This window comes from Sparus aurata, chromosome 2 (genome assembly GCF_900880675.1).
Source record: "Sparus aurata chromosome 2, fSpaAur1.1, whole genome shotgun sequence".
NCBI lineage: Eukaryota > Metazoa > Chordata > Actinopteri > Spariformes > Sparidae > Sparus > Sparus aurata.
The window spans coordinates 28,824,731-28,850,379 of record NC_044188.1 but is presented as its reverse complement, the minus strand read 5'-3'; the positions used below and the strand labels follow the sequence as shown (position 1 = coordinate 28,850,379).

Genomic DNA, 25,649 nt, shown 5'->3' with positions numbered 1-25,649 from the left:
ATGTCATAAGTGTTACAGTGGTATGAGAAGATGCGTGCGATCTCAAATCTCCCATGTTTTAGAGGTCATTTAAAGCAGCAGGGGTGGCTGTCATGTGACCATATGGAAATGAATCACATGCGCCTGACTGTTTCCCTGTTTGTAGCAACATGGCTTTTCAAACGTTTTCGCTGTTTCCGTGCAAAGTAATCCTACTTGTCGTGGTTTCTCTCCTTGTTGTCGCAGAGGGACAGTATAAGGGCTTCGGGAAGTTTTATCAGGTGCAGGATAGCAGCCACAGAGCTGTGTTTGAGGAGCTGTGGGTCACTCAGAAGCTGGATCACTTCAATGGTGCAGACAGCAGAGAGTGGAAGCAAGTAAGTCTGTTGATGTGTTGTGTGTCCTTACAAGGGTTGAAACGCATGTTGAGATTACCAAAGTGATGAGATTTAGCTTGTCATAAGCATGTGCGATTTTTGTTGTATATATTCCATCCAGGACATTTAGACAAATGTATTATCATTGTGCATCTGTCCAAAAGTTAACCTTCTTGGCTCATTCTAAAAACTAAATGCATACTGATGCAAACCTGACTGTAGCTTTTATTTACTCTGACTGACTCTTCCCCCTTTCTTTCCCATCAGAGGTACTTTGTAAATGAAGCCTTCTACAGGCCGGGTGGCCCAGTGTTTCTGATGATAGGTGGAGAGGGCCCGGCCAATTCAGCCTGGATGCTGGATGGCACCTGGCTCACCTACGCAGAGAAAATGGGAGCACTTTGCCTGATGCTGGAACATCGCTTCTACGGAAAGAGTCACCCAACTGCGTACGTTTGATCTTTTTGATTGAATCCCTGACCTCGATGTCATCCTGATGGAGCACCAAGAAAATTCAGACACATGAAAGCGGTGCAACAGTCAGTCTAGTCTGTCACCGACTTGATCAGAAGTAATCGCCAGCTATTTTGATAATCGATTAATTGTCTTAGTCTCTTTCAATGCAGTTTTAAATGTGAGGATCTGATTTCTTTGTCATTCATGGCAGTATATAAAAATACTTTGGGTTTTGGACTGTTCGTTGGACAAAGGCAATTTTTGGCTATTCTGGCATTTTATAAACTAAACGATAAATCGATTTATCAAGAAATAATCGGAAGATTAATCGATAATGAAATTAATTGTCATTTGTATATGTTTGATGGATGGATGTCATTTGTGGAACTTGGTGAATCTTGGTGATGAGTTGTCATCCAGTACTTTCAGCAATGGTGCATCGACAGATTGGTTCAGGTTTTCTTCTCCCTGGCTGTGTGAATTGTCACACAGTAGTGTCGTCACCTACTGTAAAATGAATGAATAGTTTCCCAGTTGGGATTGCGAAAGTATCACTTCACAGTGTGAGCTGTGCCAAAGGGCAGCCATTCCCATCATCATGCTGGCCAAGAGTTCACTGCGGTTTGAGGTCGTCCAGCAACTCGGTTGCACAACACCGTGGGATCAACAAGAGGACAAAATCCGTTGGGCAACGAGTTTCATGTGTTTGGGGCGGACGGGAAACGACGGTGGTGCCGCTGTTGTACCACCAGATGGCAGTGGTGCATTTCAGGGCCGGTCCTGCCCCTGGCCCGTGTAGCATTGTTCAGACTGAATGATGGATAATACTGCTCACTCAAACTGCTATTTAAATTCCCTCTCCCCTTCATTTAGCGACCTCAGCACAGACAACCTGCGTTACCTCAGCAGTCGCCAGGCGTTGGCTGACCTGGCACACTTCCGCACCGTTGTGGGAGAGGCCCGAGGGTTGGCCAACAGGAAGTGGGTGGCGTTTGGTGGGTCATACCCAGGTTCCCTCGCCGCTTGGTTCAGGCTGAAGTATCCACACCTGGTCCATGCCTCTGTGGCCACAAGTGCACCTGTCCATGCCACTGTTAACTTCCCAGGTATGGAGAGAGACTGCAAGACGTGATCACACACACACACATGTTCCAGTCACACACATCAATATTCGTCTTCAGTTTCATCCTGTGAAGATAATGGAATTCCTTTTTGGATGATTACAGTTTTATGCCAAACGTTGTTTTAAAGAAACAGGGAATTTATGTTCTGTTATGTTGTGATCTGCTCCCGGGAAATGAATTATAGATGCTACATAAACAATGACTTGAGACTGTTTAATTGTATGTCCAATTCAGCTTTACATAATATACCAAACATCTCTTGGTTGAAGAAAAGATCCTCTTAGAATCTGAATTTAGTCTGTGATCCCTGGAGATTGCTCCCATGTCAGGATCTCTGTCGAATACATCAAGCTTTTCATTATACTTCACTACAATTTTCCAGTTTTGTTCAGTGTCTTGGAAGTAAGAGTCCCAGACAGATCAAAGATGAGCAAGGGTTCGCTCTCTATCCGTGTCTGTGTTGTGTTTGGCCGAGCCCGCTGTTTTTCTCCGGAAGGCTGCAGGCTGGAATCAAGGTCAGATTAGCTTTGAACATGGATCTGCACTGTTCCACCCACACACTCATCCTATCTGGAAGACACAATCACACACATTCTCTTTGACTATAGGAAAGCATCCAAGACAAAACACAGGGAGAGGAGTGTACATGGTGCACTGACGTCAGATGTCTTTCCTCCCCGGTCCGTGGCACCACAAAGTTATTATTTCCCCAGACAGCACTGCAGTTAGTCAGCAGTAAGAGGCTGGCTCGGACTCCAGGTGGAAATATTCCAGGATTTTGTAATGTGGAGTTTTTCCCCTGAGAGCCTGCATTTAGAGTTTCATAAACTGTGAAATCCACTTTGGTTTTGACTCATCATTTCACTGCCAACCTCGCCGAAACCTTTTGAAACAATCACTTTCTCCAGCACTCGACTAGAACCGGGTTTGTGCATTATTTTGAAAATGAATTGGTGCTTTTGCAGCACCTTAAAATAGTCCTGTATGTTTAACTGGAGCTCTTGTGTATTATTGCGGTCTTTTTATAGCAGCCCAGGTTTAAGTGTCCACCCCTCCCTGTGTTTTTATGTTTTGCCAGAGTACTTGGAGGTTGTGCGGCGTTCGCTGGCCTCGGAGAACGCAGAGTGCCCCCTACTGGTTAAAAAGGCTTCAGATACCCTTGTGGAGCGCCTGAAGGACCCCAAGACCTATGACAACATCACCAAAGACTTCAAGTACAGTGTCTAAACTCTCTGTAGACTATACTTTCTCTTTCCTGTAATGTGCAAACAAATAGCTACATCTCATCTGAGCCAGGCCCTGGATGATGTACGTCATCCTAAAACTTCTGGGAGTTGGAGTTGGATCAAAAAGAACTTATTTCAAATATCAGATAACTCCGTAAAGGTACCGTCAAGCAACTAACTAGCCAACTATGTAACAATATTTTTGATGACTATCTGGAACAAATGATTTGGAATATATCATGATCTCTGTGTAACTGATGAACACACCCTTAATGGCAAAGTTATTCTTTTACTTTGGTGTATTATACATTTTTAGCTGAATTTATTCCAGACTCTTGTACACTTCATTCCCTATCATTGTTTGAGCTTGTCCTCTGCTTCATACATTTTCTTGCATTTGCTCTTTTTTTCTTTACAAAGGGTTGAATTCCATACATTTTTATACAAATCCTTGGAGCCAGCCTAGCGGTTTCCAGTCCTTATGCTAAGTTGAGCTAACCGGCTTTAGCTTCATATTCGTCGAACAGACGTGAGAATGACATCAGTAGTTTTATCTAACTCTCAGCAAGAGAGAAAATGTTTATCACCCAAATTTGGAGTTATTCCTTCAGAGCAACATTATGTAACTTTTTACCTTAAAATAACTCTTTCAAAATCATGTTGCTGACACAGTGTCTTGTGATATGGTGAATGGTGTCTCTGTCTCAGCCACTCCATCCCCCCATCACTTGTTTCTGGTGTAATGAGTTTTGTTTGTAGTTAGCACCTACGTCACATCTGATTACAGAAGCCCTGGAAATTGTATTTACGACAGTGCAGTTGCACGTTCACACCAACCCTACCTTGAACCCTGTGGGAGGCGCCAAATGGCACGAAATACATTTTTTTTCACAGAATGTTACTTTAAATCTGCTAATTTTCAGACAGTGAGCGGGGCAGCGTAGGAAACAGCACTGTTAGATGTGAATTGTTAGCGTCAGTCTAGGAATAGTTGGACTATAGTGATACTTTTAGCTCTGTTAGAGGTTCAGAGAGCAGCGAGGGTTGTCTTGGTTCCTGGTTCGAGTCAGGTCCTGTTACAGCTTCATGAGTGTCCCTCGAGACTTTTGGGACTGAGCCTGGGACTCAGGAATGTCAGACCGGCCAGTGTCTCTTCCCCCCCCCCCCTCGGATGAATGTGATCCAGCTTATCCTCATCTGTTTATTGTAGACCCATCAGTGCTGCGCTGGTTTCTATGAAAAGCTTGTAATCTGAAGTAAACATTTTAATCATATAGCACACACAATTTCTTGTTATCACTGCAGTCAGAGTTTTAAATGGATGGCTTTGGTGTCAGTGTTTTATGTGTAGAGCCATGAATATTACTTTTAAAAAAAGTGGAGGAACTTGACTTCAGCATTTCTTGTCAGTCATATTTTCTCAGCCACTTGTGACTTTATTTCCTTTTTACATTATTTTCCACGGTTGTCAGTTTTAAGCATGAGTTCATTCTTAGTTTGTTTGCTGTACGCCAGCAGTCATTAAGGCCGTCCCTGGTGTTATTTTATATTCCCGTATTTTTAGGCCATTAGAGTGACTGTAAGGTCAGTCAGCATGATAAATTGACAGGCTTAAAAGGCCTTTACAATGGTGTGGTTAGTCTCACAGAAGTAATAGTGCCATGGAGACACGCATAAGCAGTGTGTCTGTACTGCCCTGACCACAGTGGACATCTTTTATTTAAGCTTATTGCACATCACCGTAGATGCAGACATGTCCTCATGCAGGAACAAACACACAAAGGCCACGAAGGTGGTTTGTCCAGCTGCCAAACCACAACGCCTCAGAGAATACTGCACATGCGTCACAATTTCATCATGAAGGAAATATGGTTCACTGCGCACAGACTGCTACACGCACTCACAGATGAATTGTTGCAAAAATAAACGTGTCACAACATCACTTTACGAAAGACAAGGTCTGACTGACAGCCGAGAAAGTATCACAAACACTTTCATTTTTCGCTTTTTGTGTGTTCAATGTCATGTGTGCAGTATTCTTCCTTTTGCTGTCCACAGAATGGGAACAGTGTAAAAAGAAATATATACAACACAAATATACAAAATAAGGCACTGCACCTTAATTACTGTCCATATGACACATTTGACAAATGACCCTAATTACCTTGTGTGTATTGACTTTGAATTAATCACTGTCCTACTTTGTGAAGGCAACTGTTCAGACTCGTAACTTGTTGTGAACAAACAAGTCTCAGAGTCTGCAGCCACGTTAGCAGCTCTGTGTGAGGCTGTGCGCAGGTAAAGCTAAATGTCAAAATTAGCATGGCAACAAGCTTAAGATGCCAGTGCTAATGCTTGTGTTTATCATTAGCATGTGTAATGTTCACTGTGGCTGCCTCTCAAACACATCTCATTTAGCATATTAGCATCATAACATTTGCAGTGATGTAGTGCAACTCAACAACTGTACTTAAGTAACATTATGAGGTACTTTAGTGTTTTATACCAGTCCACTACATATTGGAGGCAAATATCATACTTTATACTCATTTTATTAATTTCTGAATAGTGGTCAACACAATCCATGGACTAAAGAAGTCTCTTTTTTATCGCTAGTTATCATACAAAAGTAGCCCTAGACACATGCTAGTGGCAAGTCATTGTACTTTTTATGGAATGGCCTCAGGTTTTATTTCCTGAGAACCTGCTTCAAAGACAAAATCTGGTAAGATGCAGTGAATAAATGTCAAGACACTCTGTACTAACTTTCGTCTTATTTTATTCTTCGTCTCCCCCCACCTTCCCTCCCTATTCCTTTGCATCCTCTCTTCCTCCTTCCCCATCTCCACCTCCAGCTTGTGTTCCAAACTGCAGATCCAGTCAGAGATGGACTCGGCCTACCTCCTGGAGACGCTGGCTGGCAACTTCATGGATGTGGTCCAGTACAATGAAGACAACAGGGCGTTTGAGGTGAGACAGTAGACACATGCCAAACAACATCACTACCACATCTTAAGACATGGATTTTTGAGGCAGATACTGAACAGTTGCTGTTTTTGAACTTCGTTGTTTCATACTAAGATCAATATTCATTCCTCACGAAGAGTGTGTAGTCCACCATGAGGTACTGAAGCTCTTTATTGTGTATCACACCAATTGCAGAACACATTCAGACCGGGGCCTTTTTCCTCTGACATAAGGCTCAGGGTGGGAAGGTTAAATGTTATTCTGCCATACAAGTCACATAAAAATATGAAATCTGTCAAAATTATCATATCTTCCTTTCCTGATTGATCAGCAACTGAAAAGACAGTGGGTTGTGAAAAGTAGAGTGAACATGAGGCCCAATTTCAATGTAAAGCACCATGTTTGATTTGAGCTTGTGTTAGCATTCAACCACTTCCTAGCCAATATTACAGCTACAGTGAGTTTTACTTCCAGGCTTTGGACCTTTCCTATTCTATCATGTAACACTGACTGAACACTTTTGTGAGCTGTTGTGTAATGGAAGCTAACTGGTTAAGAAATCTGTTGTTTTACCTGTGTCCAGTGTCGATACAACATTTGGGCTACACATTCTGAGTGTGACTTTGAAGGAAAATGGCTGCCAAGTAAATATGGTCTATTAGCCGCTTGAAGGAATTGTTCAACATCTTAGGAGATTTGCTTATTGGTTCTCAAAGGATAGATGAGCAGATCGATGCCACTCTCATACTTGCACACTACATATGACGCCAGAGCTAGCAGCTAGTTAGCTTAACTTAGAATATAAGCAAAATCCATCTACCAGCACCTCAATGGCTCTAAATGATTATAGATAAATACATTGATGAAATCCATGTTGAAAATAACTGGAGCTGAGCTGTAAGGCAGGTTGCAATCTTTCAAGACTGACCTGAGACATAATTCCAGTGTAGCTTTACTGAATTTCCTTAGGGGTTACTGATATCTGATATAGAAACAACATATCACGTATGACATGATTTATGCATGTTGAACTGAGACAGAAGAAAGGGAGAACTTGTGTGAAGTCTTTTGTAGGTCAAGTGTCGACCCAGTATCCAGTCTTGGTTGAGTGGAAGGCAGTTATGAGGTGTTCGAGGGTTTACAGACGGCCCAGGCAGTACACTGAATCGTAATAAACCCTGCACTGTTTCACAGTGAGGGCCCCGAAAATGCTGCCTTGTAAGACGGTCTCCAAGAATGCTCCCGAGGCTGCTTGCTTGCTCACTTTATTAGTATATCGATATGAGAGGTGGCTCTCCTTTCGGTGTGTGTGTGTGTGTGTGTATATGTATGTATGTATGTATGTATGTATGTATGTATGTATGTATGTATATATATATATATATATATATATATATATATATATATATATATATATATATATATATATATATATATATATATATATATATATATATATATATATATATATATATATATATATATATATATATTATACATACATTCGTATGTATATGTATATATATGTATATATATGTATATATATATTATACATACGCCTGTTAGCGTGACCACACTAGCCACATTAGCATTTAGGTCAAAGCACTGCTGTGTCTATGTAGAGCTTCACAGAGGTCCTATCATGGCTGAAGGCTTGTGTTTATACATATATATATACATACATATATATGTATATGTATGTATAAACACAAGCCTTCAGCCATGATAGGACCTCTGTGAAGCTACATAGACACAGCAGTGCTTTGACCTAAATGCTAATGTGGTCACACTAACAGGCTCATAGTGAAAATGCTAACATGCTGGTTAAACAGGTATTACAGTATGTTCACCATTTTCAGTTTATTTAGCATGCTGGTAAATACAAAAAAAATATGTTTAAGGCTGACAGGACCGCACTAAACCAATTGAGACTTTGACATGATGGTGGCACGAAAACATAAGTCAGGAAAGTTAATTTATCCTCTGTGGACCGTGAATGTCTGGAATTTCTTAGCAATCCATCCAATATTTGTTGAGATATTTCAGTCCGGCCCAAAGCTTACATATCCAACCCTAGAGCAATGCTGTTAGCTTGGCAAACAAAGGTCCTGAACGCCAAAAAATACTTCAGTTAAGTCATATTTTCAGTCATGTCTTTAAAAACCCTTGGATTTGTATCATCACCCCAAACTCAGGCAAAATGATCTGTTCTCTGGTCAATCCACCATGACCTGTCAAGTCAAACCAAATCTTAGAAAAGTAAAGTTCAGCTGAAGCAGGTTTGTCATGTGACCCGATGTCACTGTGGCTACTTCTGCAGTTTATTTATGTCTCCTTATTAAGTGAACACCCACAGTCGAAAAACTCTCTTTTTGCGACTGCCTGCGTCGAAAAAGTACAGTATAAAACTGTTGCAGCAGAACCAGAGATTTTGTATTTCTTTTTCACGCATTTATCCTTCCTCGCCAAAAACCTGGCACCATTACTCACAATGCAACTTGACCCCCCCAGGGGTTGGATATTCGCGTGTGTTTTGCAAATAGTAGCTAATACAGCCTCAAGCCACTTGACACCAGCAGAGGTGAGGAGTAACCTGCAGAGGTCCACACACTCAGTGACATCACTTGAGGCAATGTATTTCTGGAGATACAGAAAACTTTATACAACTTTTGACACATTGGCAGTAGTACTCCTCAAAACTCTTTGATATGTAATATTGGTGGAGTCCCCCTTTTATTAATGTGCAACTAGTGGAGGACAGAAAAAGGTTAAGGAGCCAGTGAGATAACTGACAGACAGTTCAGTCTGTTGTTTGGTTAGCTGTAGGATAAGTGTCTTTTAATCACATGCCTGTTTTCTGTGCTGTAATCCACCATTTTCTTCAACAGAATGAAAACTCACATGTCACATTGTAAAGAAGTTCCCGTCCTACAATTATTTACATAAAAATTAAATTGCCCAGCCTTTGTCCTGAAATTGTGAAAAAAAATCTTACAGCTTTCCCATTGTGGCCACACTACATGTCTCACAACATGTTTTTTAAATTATTATCTCTCACTGTACTGTTACTGTCTACTTGCCTTTTCCCTCTTGGTGCCCTTTTTCTTTTTTTTCTACCAGTTACCCCTTTTTTTCCCCTCCCCTTTCTTCATCCCATCCCCTCTCTGTCCCCCCTGGTGCCTTGAGGAGACGTGAGTCCGGTTACCAATAAGCTGATGTGAAAAAGTAACAAAAGACTCTGTGGTCTCTCTGGTTTCCTGTCGCCCCAAGCTACAGAGACGCTTATAAAAGAACCGAGAGGAGCGGTGGGCCAGGGAGTCCACATCACCAGCGGACAAACTCAGGCAACAGCTGCCTCTGTGACACAAAGGGCTGGGTATAGGGCAAGCTACCAGGTTTTAGGTACCACTGAGGAATTTTGGTAAGGACCAGGGCCGAGGTGTAACTCTATCAGAAGAGTCAGAGCAGTGGCTTCACAGTTGAGGGGTTATCAAAGGGGTGCTTTTATAAAATACGGAAGGACATTATGTAACGCCGCAGCTCAGAGAACAAGCACTAACAGTTCCTCTTCTTACTCGGAAGATGCAGAGAGACACAAATAGGACAGGAATCATAGGGTCATGTTCAGTTAACAAGGCTTTCATTTCACACTTAGGAACAGATGTAACTCCTGCAGACTGTTCACTTCTTCAACCCTCATTCCAAGGCTACATTGTGTTTTTAGGCACAAACTGTATGAAATATGGGAAGAGCTTCCAAGTCTGATAAGTGAAGCCTATAAGTGACTGCAAGGACAGTCCTCGGGCAACTCCGCTGGTTGGAAAAGGTTGTCAGATTGTATGTAAGCTTATGACAAAATTACGCCACTTCTTGATTTGATACCTCAGAAAAAAACAGTTCCCTGATGACTTTCTGGTCTCAATCACTATTTTGAAGTCCTCTTGAATACAGTTATGTTATATACAGTAATGTTTGTATCGGTTGGTCCCATTTATAGTAAAATAGACAATAAAACATAATGATGGACAAGTAGCCAGGGGTAGAGGATAGAGGCACAGCATCATGTATCCCTGCCAACTACACTCTCTCATTCAAATAAGGTCCCGTCTGGTTTCACAAAGCCAGGATGACGACGAGGCTTTAACCCAATTGGTGATAGGTTTTATCTGTATAGACCCTGAGCCATCACTATGCTTCAACAACTGATCCCGGAGGTTGAAATGCACTGTGAACCACCTTTTATATGCGTTCACATTATGTAGCACAGCCCTCTGAGCTCCTCAGCTCCCGTACACAATGGCATGAATTGCCATGAAATTTTGTACAAACACTTCCCAAAGGATGAAGTCTGCTGGCTTTAGTGATCCTGTGACTTTTCCTCTAGCACCACCATGGGTTGATATTTTTTTATTTATTTGTGTATTTGTTTTTTACGCATTTTGCATTTATCATTTATCTCAAAGCTATGCTGTGCCCAAGTGCAATCACAAAGCACTGACAGTGTTTCAGTGTATATTATCTTTATATGTATATATAGTATTGTATCCATTTAGTGAGTCTATCGCCAGTTGTTTGAGTGCTTGTTTTGGTGTTTTTTTGCTGGCCAGGGGACAATATTTTGTATTTTTATTTTTATTGGATAACAAGTACACATTCATGCCTCCTGTTACAATAAAGCCTTTAGTAACACATTCATGCACAGAAAAGTATTCATAAATTGACATTTTTCATCTTACTGGGAGCACTTGGTCACCATAAAATATGAATTCATCTGCTTCAACCTGATATATTAAGATGATAAAAGATTTAAGTGATTGATGATTTTAAGTAACCTGCTGTTTTTCCTCTTTTGTGTGGCTGTGTTGTGTCAACCTAGGGTGTACCAGGCACCAACATCACAATCAAGGTCCTGTGCAGTATAATGGGTGACACCTCACTAGGGGAGCCTTATGCCCGCTACGCTGCTGTGGCCCGCCTCATGATGCACACCTTCTTCATGAATTGCCTGGATGCCAGCTTCAGTACCAACCTCAGAGACATGACTAATACATCCTGGGAAGGGTCAGCTGCAGGGGGAGGTGGGTGTAAAAATGCGCCGGGAAGTTGTATTTTTGCATGTGTAAACATGGTTGTTCTAGTCCGCTCTATTTTAACATTTCACCATAATAACAGTTGCATTTTTGGGGCCCATTTTGTTGGTTGGTTGTCCAATGGTGTGTTTTTGTTCTTATGTCAAGTATTACCAGGCATAGACATTGTGACGTCACGTTGACATTTTCCACTGTCATTCTCAGACATTAGCAGCCTTAGGAGGCCAGAATATAACGCAGCCACATGACAGCTTTGTGTTGAGTGTGGGATGTGGTCAGAGTCGTAATGTTGCAAACCTATTTTGGGTGTCGTCAAAGAGCTTTTTTTTTTTTAGGAAAAGTCAGATTTAAGACTCGTCAGATTCTGGCAAAGAAGGGACAGCCAAAACAAATCCAGTTGCATCACTTAAATACTGTAATGGAAAACTATACAGTTTGTTCTTTTTCTTTGGGTAAAGTTAATATCAGGTTTTAAAACATCCAAAGTGTGTTTATGTTTACATTTTAGTGAGAAATGCTATTCTAAGACAGAGTATACCTTTTTTGTTTTTTACTTTGTTGTTTGTTGTTGAGGCTCTCAGTATGGAGTAACGACTATGCTTGTTTAACCAAAAATGGGTTTGCTGTAGTCGATGTTGTACATTTGCCCTGGGCTGTGGTTCCAGTTCACAGCTTCAGTTTCGTGAGTGGGAGGGCTGGAGGGGGATCACTGGAACAGGAAGTGGTCTCTTAAAAAGCCACAGGGGAAGTGTTTAACCCAACCAACCACCAGCTTGTCATGTGGGTTTCAGTTGGACTCTTTCCTCTCTTGATTGGGGCTGAATAACTGAAAGGGAACAGTTTATAGGAGGAAAAGCCATTAAAAAAACTAATTGTTAGCTTTACCTGCCCTGTGTCAGGGAGACAGTGGGTCTACCAGACCTGCACTGAGTTCGGATTCTACCAGAGCACTGATTCGCCCGACCAACCATTCACCGGCTTCCCTCTTGAGTGAGTGCACTAAACATCGCCTCTCTGCACTCTCTGTTTCCAGCTTCACTACGCGTGGCATTGTTAATCTGTGTTTTCTCATTTAGGTATCAAGTGAAGCAATGCGCAGACTACTACAACATCAGTGCTGAGCAGGTGGCAGAGGCCGTGGCCCAGACCAATGAGTACTACGGCGGCTATGACATCCGCTCCACCAGAATAGTTTTTCCAAATGGGTCCATTGATCCCTGGCACGCTCTGGGGATCACGCAGGACATCGCAGCTGACCTCCCGGCTGTTTTCATCAAAGGTGAAAAAGATTAGGCGTACTTCAATTTTACCAGCCAGACCAAAATGTTTACTCCATACCACTTTTGTCCACAGAGGGCACCATAATAAACAAATAATGAGAGTTTATTTTAACTGCTTTAACTGTCGACTGACTTTCATTTGTGGTTGCTTTACACTACAGAAGCCAAGTAACAGTTTCCGAGTAGAACAATGACTTACTTGTTCAGCACTAGCTTTATTAGGTGGATAATTGTTCTTGTAACTCAGAAAATCTCAGTTTTACTGTTTTTTCGCTGCCACATCCTTAATATTCCTATATTTTCTCTGATCCAGGAACAGCCCACTGTGCCAACATGTACCCTGCCAGGAGCGAGGATCTCCCCCAGCTCGCTCTGGCCCGTGACCACGTCTTCTTACTGCTCCAGCAGTGGTTGAAGCAATAACTGCTAGCTGAACAGGCCAATCAATAGCTTTGCAGAGCAAACCTATTACTGTTTTGTCCAGATCATTGACACTGGAATGAGACTGCTTATTTTACTGCCACTTGAATGAATGCTTGAAATGGCACTTTACACAAGCATAAGAAGGTACGATTTTCAGGTATTTTAAATGAGAGACAATTTTGCGCTTATCAATAAATGTGTTTTTTATGACTGTAGGTGCTATTTCCTGTCTTAATATTGCAAAGGTGAAGAGGCTATAATGAAGAATTAGAGCTGCCTCATGGGCTGGTTTCTGGGCAGAGTATAAAAAAAACTAGGAGCAGTAGTTGAGTTTGCTTTCTCAGACATGCTTTGTTATCAAGAGCAACACACTCCATAACTTCTTATTGAGAATTTCATCACATTTGCCTCTAAACACAATATACATTGTCACTGCATTCTGTTGAATTATTGCAATATTGAACAATCTTATCTTTGTGTGCTTGAAAAATACATTTCATATTGAGAAACTTTTATGTTTCACAACAACCTACCAATCCAAGAGCTTATCAGTCAGTACATCAGCAATGACTGCACACTTTTTCATTTCACTGTTGCATTTCATGGTTTGATAAGACATCGTACAATCGTCTTTAAAAAGACATCAGTATAACAAAGACACAAGTTTTCATCAGAGAAATGCCAAGAAAGGGCCCCTGTTCATGTAATTGCATGGGATACATGTTGCACAAACATGCACACATCTGGTGTTGCTCAGCACAAGCTTAGTCTTGTTTGGTGATAAGAACTGAAAGTTGTCTTGGCTCCTCAACAGGAGCATAATGATATCTTGAGCAGGATCCAGAGATGGTTGAGACTTCTGGAAAATTGTGTAATTTGTGTGACACATCGCAATGTTCCCACTTTTGTCTTGAGGTAAATGGATTTAGTTTAGGAAAATGGACGTGGTCTTGAAGGCCTGAATAAAGTACGCAGCTGTGTGTACATTCACTACCTCCTCAAAACACAGACACAATGACCCCACTTTGCCTAACAGTGTTTATTTTCACAACAGTCCCATCTCAGCTGGACATATAAGACCCCCGCTCCCAGCACAAACCACACACCCACAAAGACTGCAGACCAAGTTCCTGCTCTGGATCCAGCCCCACTATAGGTGTCCCATGCTGTGGCAGTGAATACTTGAAGCCTCCACCCGGTTATCCAGGCAGAAGGCTGTGTGAGAAACCAATCTATTAAAGCTGAGGTTGAGTCCACAAAATATACATGTGGAAAATATATTATCATCGCTACCCACAATCCTGTCTTTGTTAAGGTAAACATTTAGGATGTATTTAGTCATAATTGCCCATACACTCTCATTTAATCCCCTGTAATTGAACCCCCCATGCACCTACTAATAACCCTGTCCTTGGCTGCAGCAGGGATGTAATTGAGCCTCAGCCTTTTTTTTCAGGTGTGTTTGTGTGTCTCCACCCAACCGTATCACCTAATCCGATGGAAAAGCATCAGGTTGTCCTTTGTGAATGTGCGTCAGTTTTGGGCAAGGTATGCCAAAGTCTGCCAGTCTGTTTTTTTTATCGCCTGGAGCTGATGTAAATATAAAATCACATCATAGTTGGATAAGACCAAGCCTCCCTCCCAATACAATGGTATAACAGACCTGTTCATTAAGAGAAACTGACAACGTAATATTTAGTTAATCAATTCCCTGTGCAACAGACAGTAGTATTAAAAGAAAAGAAGACTATCTCACTTTTCTAATCAGAGAATGTTGCCGGTGTCACCGCTCTGTATCATGCTGGTACGTGAATGCGTCGAGGACAAGTGGAGCCTCACAGTAGTTTTCCAGAGGTGACAGAACATTACACATGTTGAGATGACTGCTCATGAATGTTTCCAAACATTACCATCAGTCACTTCCTGTTGTAAACACCTTATTAGTTTTTAGCTGCGTCAAGTTAGACGACGTGAGCCAAACCGTGCCGGAAGAAGCTTCATGGACGAAAATACGATTATTATTGTTTTTTTGCCTCCCAGAAAACTATCAGAGGTAATTCGGTTAAGTACAGCAACGACACTGTTTCACAATGTAAAAATATATATTTTTTAAGCATGTCAAAACTACTTTTCGGCGTTAACAGACGGCGTCATGTGATTTTATTTTGAAATCGCACCGGAAGCTGATATTTCGGGTCTCTGAATCGGAGACTAACGGAGCTTCTCCCTCCTCATGCTCGGCTGTCTGTGAGAAGGCGGAGTTCAGTTCAATAAAGTCTTCTGTGAAACAACACGGGAGTCAGTTTTAGTTCTCACTTTCACTGGACCAAAGAAGAATTTATTTAGTTGTTGTTGTTTTTTTTCAATTACACTGTGGACAAACCTTCGCTTTTTTGTTGGGACCACAGTGGAAAGCAGACTAACTAAGGTAACAGTTTCACCTGCGGGACACATCAGAATCTCGTCACCTCGTGATAGGTAAGGACTGGCGTTTTTTAACTTCACTTTCACAGAAGGTTAGACAACTATTATGTGCCAGTCTATAAGTTACTCCTAGCTTAACAACGTTTAGCACTGCCATGTATTAAGCACTCCAGCCAAAGGTCCTGCTGCCTGCTTTTTAAATACCAGTTTGTGTGCAGTAGGTATTGATAGTTTGACACCTTACGTTAGGGTTAGGGTTAACGTAAACGTGCCACGGAAAACTAATATGTACGTCAACGTGACTGACATTACAATAGTCCCAACGAAAAGTGCGCTTCACAGTCAGTGTTGAGCTGGGTTTTTTTTTTCTGCCCTCCGGGTGCAGTTTTAATGTGAAGCATGGTGGTCAGCGATTGCTTTTTGTCAGCCGTGTGACTGCTCAGTGTTATTAGGAACCCCCAAATTCACACTGAACATCCACTAAACTCAGATTCTTTACCAGTATTTTTAAGATATCTTGACGTGTTTCCTGGAACTATGCCAGCAAAAGAAGGTAACATTGAGAAAAAAAAAAAAAGCTCATAGAATTAAATTGTGTGTGGATTTCGCCTGGCCAACTGCGTGTTGCGCTGTTTCACTGCGTTTGGGAGTTTGTGAGAATTGTTCTGCAGATCCATTCAGCAAATAAACCCAAGGCTCTAACCGAAACCCACATTTCACTCTGAAACTCTGGATACAGCCTGAAGCCTGGTGACTACACAGATGATAACACTGATGTAATGTGTCCCTCTAAGAACTAAGCAAGCCAGCAGGAATTCTGGCCGGCTACGTTTTTATTCTCCTTCAGTGAGTGAGGTGCAGGCTGAATCATTTGGCTAAAAATGATCCAAAAGATTTAGTTCAATCAAAAAATTGAAATGAAAAAAACAAACAAAAATGTTTCAGTTTCAGTAGGTTGACCTAGATTAGACTGCGGTATTTAAACAGTATGAGTAAGAGTTAGTCAAACCTTGCACCATGGGCAAACTATAAACTCTTGCCTAAGGTGCATGTGATGATTGTGGTTAGCTATGATGAGTCAAAAGGATGCAAGTTTTTAAGGAATGCCTATGGGTGTAGATTGATGTTTTCATGAATCTGTTGCTAGTCAGATGATAGGTAAGATGAAATATTGTTGAGGTGCACGGTGGGTGCTACCAATAATCATTGTGTCTGTTGGAGAACAATTCAACAGATGAGACTGCCACGGATCTCACAAAATGCCTCTAATGTTCCGTTCTTTGCTTCTTACAAGGTGTGTGCATAAAATGAGGCACCTCTCATTATTGTGCCTGTCGGTGCTGGTGACCTTGTATGGCCTTGAGGGTGTGCTGTCCCAGGCTCCCTCCTACGGTGAACGGGGCTCTGATCTCGGCATACAGGTATTCCAGCAGGTAGTCCGCGCCAAGCCCCTCGAAAATGTGGTGCTTTCGCCCCATGGGGTAGCTTCCATCCTTGGGATGTTGCTACCAGGAGCCCATGGAGAGACTCGGAAGCAGATCCTCAGTGGCCTCCGTTACAAGAAAAATGGTAAGGAGTTCCTCTGGCTGTAGAGGACTGAAGTATCAGTGTTTATGAGAATTTGGTATATTAGTTTTCCTCATGAACCAAACTCACTCTATGTTGTATAAAATTCAAACCATAAGCAACAATTGAAAAAAAATTAATAAATAAAAGTTTACTTGATCTGCACAGGCCCATACAAGATGTTGAGGAAGCTGCACAAGACCTTGACGGCCAAGTCCAACCAGGACCTTGTGCTAATTGCCAATGCCATGTTCAGCCAGCAGGGCTTCCCCATGGAGGAGGCTTTTGTAGCCACCAACAAGGCCAACTTCCAGTGCGAGAGCAAGAGCCTGGACTTTAGCCACCCCAATGTGGCAGCAGATGAAATCAATGAATGGGTCAACAATAAGACCAAAGGTAGGTGTTGTACGTAGCAGCTGTATACACAACATTAAAACATCTCCAAGAGCCCTTGCAAAGGCCGGTGTGAACAACAGCTGTGGGCATGTATGTGCTTGTTTTGACTCATCCACTTTGAACGGAGAACAGTGAGGCGGCCAGCTGGTAACAAACAATAACATAGCACAGAGCGGGGGCTCTCTCCCTCGATATGACTTTGCTCTTTGTGTCCATGGATGAGCGCTAACAAAATGAGCCATTTTGACATGGTGGATATTTTCCGGAGAGTGAGTGGTGGGCTCTTGGTGCAGGCAAAATGGAGAGAAGTATTCTATTACATCTATGACTTCGGTACCGCCCAAAGCTCCAGCACCATAATCATATTTGCCGATGACAAAGCCCTACTCGGCCTGATATCCAACAACAGTGAAATAGTCTACAGACACTGGCTTTGTGGTGAAAGGTAAATGACCTGACCCTATACTAAAAACTCAAAAGAAATTATTATTGACTTGTCTGTGTATCGATGGGAGGAGACAGAAAGGGTTTCTGGCTTCAAGTTCCTAGATGTCCATGTATCTGAGGACCTGACCTGGTCAAGAACACCCAGCAGCACCTCTTTTGAGGACCCTGAGGTGCAACACTCCACCCAAAACTGTTGGCTAGCTTCTTAACTTCTACTGCTGCACTCGAAAGCCATGTCCTGGCTGCTCCAGGTTGCCAAAACAGCTCAGTTTGTTGTCAGCACCCCACTCTCGAAAAATCATGACCCCACACACCCTGAGCAATCTCTATTCACCTCCCTCCCCTCAGGCAATCATCAACAATGATATAACCCATGGCACTCTCTCACACAACATCACCATAAAGTCTATATCAAAAAGTTGAGCACTTATTGTTTTTCCAATCAACTAATGATTGCAGTTCAAGTACAAAGCCTCGACTTTTTATTGTGGCCAAATTTCTATCGAGTGTCCCTATATCATGCTGCATTAGTACTTCCTCATCTATGCTGAAGTGAATATAAAAAGAGATGAGGGTATTAAACATTTCTGATTGAATAATGCTCCTGTGTTGCATATTAATCCAGGTCACATCCCCAGCTTGATCAAAGCAGACATGCTGGACCCAGCTTTGACCCGCCTGGTTTCAGTCAACGCAATCTACTTCAAAGGCTTATGGAAGTCTCGCTTCCAACCTGAGAACACCAAGATGAGGCCTTTCAATGGGGGCAATGGAAATGTATATAAAGTTCCAATGATGTCCCAACTATCCGTCTTCAACATCGGTGAGCAGTGACTTCTGGCATGTTTCTACCGATGGCCTGCTGTATGAGACTAACCATTTGAATATTTCTAATTATAACAGCATAACAGCTTTAATGTATTTGCTTTGATATCACTGACTTACTCACAAAGTGCTCTTTGTTACATTTTAGCACCAAATGACATTTAAAGAGGTTTAAAGCCATTACTAGAAGGCTCTGCTGTAGATTGCTGCAGGATTGGATTCAGATTGGTTAAAGTGAATTGGCCAGATAAGAAGGTGATCATTTTTTATCAGTGATAGGAGTCCGTGGAGACATTCTGGTTTTATGGGTAAGTGGGTTTTTTTTTCCTACTTTTGCAACAATCTGTTGTCGGCTCATTTATCAGTCATCTGTTGCAGACATAACATTTATGCTGGACTGTAATCCTTGATTTGCGGAACTCCATTTGATTTAGTGCAGGATTTAGGAACTCAGGTTGCGCTGTACAAAGAGCTGCAAAGTCAGCACAGGGAGGAGGATGTGGTGGATGAAGGGGCCAAACACAGGACTTGGACTCAGGAGACTGGGGTTTGTGTCCTATGTGAAACCAAAAGTCAACATTGACCCTCTTTATTACAGATGTACTTGACTTATTATTAGTTTTTTGTTTTCTTTAATAAGAAAGTTTTAGTTTTAATTTGGAGTTTGGTTAGCCAAAGAAATAAGTCAATATAGTGCACAAAACACTTCTGAAGTTGATGGGTGCCAAATGTGAAAAGAAAAGGGGGAAAAAAAAGAAAACTCACATAAATTGGTTCCATCCGGCATCATCCAAATCCAAATCCAAAGGTCAGAGATCCAAAATTTATGTGAAAAGATGGTATGTACAGTCTTTGTTTATGTCAAAATCTTCACTGTAGCTGTTAAGCTAATAGCATTAGCATGCACTCGTTATTTTTATTTTAACATTTTAAAACAAGTCCCCATCTACTTCTGTTGATGAGGAGTATGCTGCAGCACTGTTTTGCTGTGAAGCTCTAGAAATGTTTTGTGAAGTATGAAACCTAGATAAGGGGATAGATAATAACAGAATTTTCATTTTTGGATGAACTTTTCCTTAAATTCAACATTAACTTTAAATACATTTCTTTTAATTTACCACTGTATGGTTTAACTGTCACCAAATCAAGTTTGCACTTTTCTTTAGATTTATGATATTGTTTTTAATTGTGTTTGTTTTTATGATGCAATCCCAGCCAATGCTACTGTATGATTCATGGGTTTGTAACCAAGGAAATGCAGGCTGAGACATGCCACATCCGTAGGACATTATTTAGCCCTGTGTGAAATGAAATGATATACCAGTCAGTCGTCTATTTTTAGACGAGTGTCAGAGTTGTGTTAGCATGGTGAATGCTGTGGATAGATTCTCATACAGTGCTAGAGTCAAACTAAGGCTAGGTTCAGTGGTGAGGCACAGATGTCTGTGTCTTTCTTCAGTATTCTGCAGTGTGTTGACTTTTACTGTACATAGTCTGTGTTCCCTGGTTGATTGGATTAATTCAAACGAATCAGACAAACAAGACAAATAACCACTCTGAAGTCATAAAGAGACTGCTCTTGGGTGTGGGTGGATTGATACACTTAGTTTTAGGAATATAATGGGATTTACACATACTTGGCTGAACGACTTCAGAACACAGTGATTGTGTCTGTAATTAGTTTAATGGTCATATAAAACATGGAAACGGATGTTTGTGACATGACTCTGATATTGTCTTTGGTCCTTTCTTGTCATTTCCCGGTTTTAAAGGCTGCATTATAGTGAATGTATGTCATTTTCTAGACTTAACAGACTGTTCTACTTGTTCTTATACTTGGCTTTACCCACTTAGTCACTATATCAACATAACTGGTGATTATTTTCAAAAATATACAGATATTTTTGATTTTGTCACCCTGTCAAGCATTAATGAAGTTCTTTAAAGGAGATTTCAGAATATCAAGAAGTAATCAAGTTCATAGTAACAAAGAAAACAGTTTCAGTTCTTAAACAGAAAATCCTGGCAAAATGAATAGTTGCATAGCATTAAAAAAACTATTTAACTTCTTTATTAACGCACAAAACAATGTGGAATTGCACAAATATTGAGTGAATCAGCTCATGCAAGGAAACAAATAATTGCAATAATACATTTAATTGCAAAGCTTTAAGTTGTGTAACATGGAATAACTCAGAATTTTTTTCAGTTAACCAATAATTACACATTTATTCCTAACCTATAGTTTATGCACATCTGAGGGTGGCTTTGTATTGTCAGCGCTATTTATCAGCTAGAATTTCACCAATGCGATAAATGGACGATAATATGAAGTTTTTGCAGTGTTGGGCTGATCATTTATCGTTCTGATATATAACGTGCACCTCTAATTTCCTTTCATTATTCTTGTATCAAGAGGAAGTGGAAATAATCTTGTACAGTCTTTCAAAAACAGAAGTGGTTTAGGTTTTTGTGTGTGAACAGAAAGCTAAGAAGTTTCTGCAGAATTGTATTCTTTAGTCAGATGTACGAAAAAGAAAGGGAAGTATTTTGGTTCCCAGTCAGTCATCTGTCGACTCATCTTTTTTAACAGAAGAAAAATCTAGGAAGAAAAGGGATAATTCGTGACCTCACCTTTGTCACCCCTTATCTCCACCTCTCTACCAGGTGTGGCCACCACCCCTCAGGGACTGAAGTATAAGGTGATTGAGCTGCCCTATCACGGCAACACCATCAGCATGCTGATAGTTCTGCCCTCTGAGGAGGACACGCCTCTGTCCCGTGTTGTCCCACACATCAGCACAGCCACGGTCCAGAGTTGGACTACACTGATGCACATGAGAAAAGTCCGCCTGCTCATCCCCAGGTAAGGCCAACATGCAATACAACGTGTCTATTCTTAAGACTTCTGTGATCGGATGTGACAGTAACATTGTGTCCATGTATGTGTTTATGCCTGTAGGTTTACTGCTGATGCCGAGGTAGATTTGGAAGCCCCTCTTTCAGCACTGGGAATAACAGACATGTTCAGAGAGGGCAAGGCAGACTTCAGACACCTCAGTGAGTGAAAGCACAGTCAGTCCAAAACCCAAAGGTGGCACAGTGTATACGAGTATGTACAACAGATTTATTTGGATACAAAGAAGGCTTGAAAATAGAAAAGCATTGTTAGCAGTTTAGTGCCAAAACCAGTAAGTAATATCAATTGTATCTAGCTGTCCAGTGTGAAAAACAGGATCCCTCGTGTGCCCTTTCCTGTCCTCACCTTCCCTCTGAATCAAAGGAGCTCTAAGTGAAGTCCTCTACTGCCATCAAGTGGCAGCTTTGCACCACAAACAAAAGCGTTCATAGAACAAAACTATCAACTAGGGTCTGTCTAAAAGGTGTGGATTTTTCCTCTATGGCTGTCATCTGGTGCAATGTAGCAGTTAATGCTTTTATACTTTTACTAAGTGATTATTTAGCCAGGCTAATACTTTAAAGTAGAGCTCATCAGAAGCTGCACTAGTCTTTATTGTTAGTGAAATGGCCTCTCTGCAATATTCCCTGGTACTATTATTATGGTACAATACACCTCCTTTTTTCCCTAAAAACCTAGTTGCTGTCTCGGCTGATAATGCTCGCACTCAGTTATGTCGTTGTGAGCTCTATGTGACACCACAGAAGATACAAAAACACATAAGAAGTGCTTTAGACCTACTGTCAGTTACTATGATTTTATTTCCTCGTCTGGGTCCAAGTTGGAGGTTGTGGAACACTCTCTGTGGATAACACATGTTTGATTACGGATAACGGTTCTGCTCAAAACTGGTGGAAATGTCAGCCGGTTTATTAGTTAGCACCAAGGCTCCAAGAATTTTGAACAGAGATGTTCAAGAAGCGGAGCTCATTTGGAGGAGAACGACTTGCCAAACTCAAAGTATCGATAAGGAAAAATAGAGATTGAAGTAGGGCTGTGCCTAATGGTTATTTTTGAGTAATCCATCAATCATTATCTTGATTAATGTTGGTGGAAATTGGGAAAATGTACCATCCGTGTTTCTTGAAGCCCAAGATGATGTCCTCAAATGTCTTGTTTTGTCCACAGCCCAAAGACAGTCAATATAATTTCACAGAGGAGTGAAGAAACCATAAAATATAAATATTCAAGAATTGTATTAGTTTACTTAGTAATCAGTGAAATTGATGAACCAATTATCAAAAGAGTTGGTGACTAATTTATTAGTTGACAGCTTATCAATAAATTGATCATTGTTGCACATCTTAGTCCAAGGTGTCTTGCTTTAACAGATGTGACAGCTCGGTAATGGCACTGTCAGGCTAAAATCTGCAAAGTTTACTAGCCTGGTGTGACCAAAAAAAGATGGGACTGAAATGGTGTGGATAAGGTTGTACATATAAGCTGGAGGAGCTATCATTGCTAGAATGTTCACAACAGCATCCCTTCTTCTCTGCTTCTTGTATTTAACTGGCAGTTATAAAAAACAACAACATTTCCTGAATATGAGGTTAGACCCGTGTGATGTCAATTAAACACTGTCCACAGAGTCTAGATGAGTAAAAACAGCTCTTTGGCTGAACCATGGCCATACAGGGCCCTTAAAGTTCATCACAAAATGAACATTGATTGATTATTTACTTTCACCATGCCAATGGAAAGTCACAAACGGCTTTGTAGCATTCTCCTCAACAACTGAAGTAGATTGGAGTCTAGTTTTAAAATTCTGAAACATGACGTTACTTTTCATCCATATGAGGATAAATAGAAAATTAATTAATTTTCCTCTGTGGGTGAACTTATCCTTTTAAGGATTTCTCATCAAAATTTGGTGTAGTTTTATTTGTAATGCTTAAATATTATTACACAAAGTTACTCTATCACACCCATCGTGTTGAATGTGGACTGAATTGGCTGGTCAGTATCAAAACTGTTCAGAAAAGAGGATGAAATATCTGTGTTCCTAAAGCTAGAATAAACACTTCATGTTTTGTCAGGTGCTGAGCCTGTGCATGTATCCAAGGCACTCCAGAAAGCCAAAATTGTGGTGAATGAAGATGGAACAAAAGCAGCAGCTGCCACTAGTAAGTATTTTTACAGTAAGCCTTATCTTGGACTTAAATGTTAAGCCAAACACAAAGCTGTATGTTTTAAGATGATGAAAATGTTCTATATAAGGAGTAATCATTTACTTCTTAGTACATTCTTAACATTCAGTAACCTCTGCTCCTATAGTTTATGACATGGTTTTACAATGTTCTTGCTTTTGTGTTTAGCTGCCATTTTGCTGGCTCGGTCCTCTCCACCTTGGGTTACAGTGGACAGACCTTTCCTCTTCCTCATCAGACATAACCCAACAGGTACAGTCAAATATGTCCATCTGGACATACCCTCATTTAAAAGTGTATATATAATATACATGTATATAGAATATCTAACATCTGAACAAACACATGAGAAATAAACTGGATTTATGGTTGAAGGTACAGTAAACAACATTCAGCCTCACTAGATGTCAGGGAACAGCTATTTGATATGTAAAGATATAACAGGGTAAAGACGTCCTGAGCATAGAGAAACATCACCTTCCCTCTTGCTGGTGCTGAACTGTGAGCACTAGTGGTGCTCAGTTTGGCATTTGGGACCTTTAATCACTGATTAGGCTTGAGCCGGGCTCAGACTACAGGAGTATCTAGCTGATTTAACCCTGATTTTCCCCTGTCAACAGTCAGAGGAGAAATCTGGGCAAAGAGTTTGGTCATCCTGTCCAGATTATCTGTTATGTGTTAGCCTATCTGTTATCAGTTATGAGGGGGTACAGATCCAGTCTTAAGCCTCCTGAACTGACCCAAACTCATTGAATTACATATTTAACGTGTTTTATATCTTCAATTCAAAAATCGCGATTACTGTAAGGTCAGTACTTTACACAGTAGCCAATGAGGGAGATATTCCAGAGCAGTTGTCAGTGTTGCCAACCAACAGTAAACAGCTATAGCCCTAGAGGCTAACACGAGCTCCATGCTACTGTTGGCAGATGATAAAACCCAACTGTTAAAATCTCACCTCTTGTTCTCAGTGAAGAATAGACAGCCCACTTCGACTGAGTCTTCCTGACCATTTTATTATCCAGACTCATTTCATCTTCATTTCTCATTGTAAAGTATTACCATTACTGAAGCAGGTTGTCTCAGTTTATATACATTTAGAGATCACATGAGAAGGATCACTTGAACTGCTGCATTATTCCCGATAATCTTGGTGACATCCTGTAGTGTGTGATGCACCACGTATTTTCTTTTCTTGTAGTGTGTGCAGGTTTGAAATAAGCGATAAGAACATCTGTGAAGATTTTTTTCTCATGGGTGGGATGCAACAGTTGGTTAGATTTTAAAAGCCCTGTAGTCTTTACTCTGCTTTAGTGAAACCGGCTGACCAAAAAAAAAGTGGTGCTTGTGAATGATGAGTTGTCTCTGTCTCTGTCTCTGTCTCTAGGTACGATTCTCTTCATGGGCCAGATCAACCAGCCATGAGCCCAGCCATCACTGCTCAGCCTCTGGTACACAGGCCAGCACAGGAAATGCTTCTACACTGCCATGCATGAACACACACACATGAACACACACCTACACACTCACTCACACAAACTTTGCTGTAGACTTATGTACAGTGTGGACATATGTTATTTGTTTTAAATATTGCTTGTTATGTTGCCCTGTTTCTATAATGCATAACAGACTAAATTTTCCAGCTGTTTTAATTTTTTTGTACACTTTTTTTGAATTTATTACATTTTTAAAAGACTCTGAATGTCAATTGTGTATTTCCTCAACTCTGGACTAGGATAATAATCAGTTTGTTTATCATGTTACTGTTTCAGTTTGAAAATTCTCCATTTCAAGTCATGTCACTCCAGTCTGTCCTAAGTTTCCCTCCTAAGTTATGTTGATATACATCACATCTTGAACACAATGTATTCAGCTTCTTGTTTCCCTCGCTGAGGAAGTCTTCTGTTATTATACTTGCTTCATATTTGAGCAAATAAATACACATATTTATAACATCAAGGAT

General features: G+C 40.9%; 2 protein-coding genes across 2 annotated transcripts; both read left to right on the top strand.

Annotated features, from left to right (window-relative positions):
* Positions 1-92: 92 nt before the first annotated feature.
* prss59 (serine protease 59, putative) lies at positions 93-13,250 on the top strand. The gene is made up of 9 exons (XM_030407418.1): positions 93-356; positions 624-805; positions 1,686-1,918; positions 3,015-3,150; positions 6,018-6,132; positions 11,006-11,207; positions 12,119-12,209; positions 12,296-12,498; positions 12,813-13,250. The coding sequence occupies exons 1-9, from the start codon at positions 150-152 to the stop codon at positions 12,920-12,922; spliced, it is 1,479 nt and encodes a 492-aa protein (XP_030263278.1). The 5' UTR covers positions 93-149; the 3' UTR covers positions 12,923-13,250.
* Positions 13,251-15,115: 1,865 nt separating this feature from the next.
* Positions 15,116-25,645, top strand: serpine2 (serpin peptidase inhibitor, clade E (nexin, plasminogen activator inhibitor type 1), member 2). The gene is made up of 9 exons (XM_030405243.1): positions 15,116-15,400; positions 16,641-16,915; positions 17,081-17,308; positions 18,381-18,578; positions 21,248-21,446; positions 21,543-21,640; positions 23,576-23,662; positions 23,855-23,938; positions 25,074-25,645. The coding sequence occupies exons 2-9, from the start codon at positions 16,654-16,656 to the stop codon at positions 25,109-25,111; spliced, it is 1,194 nt and encodes a 397-aa protein (XP_030261103.1). The 5' UTR covers positions 15,116-15,400; positions 16,641-16,653; the 3' UTR covers positions 25,112-25,645.
* Positions 25,646-25,649: the final 4 nt, after the last annotated feature.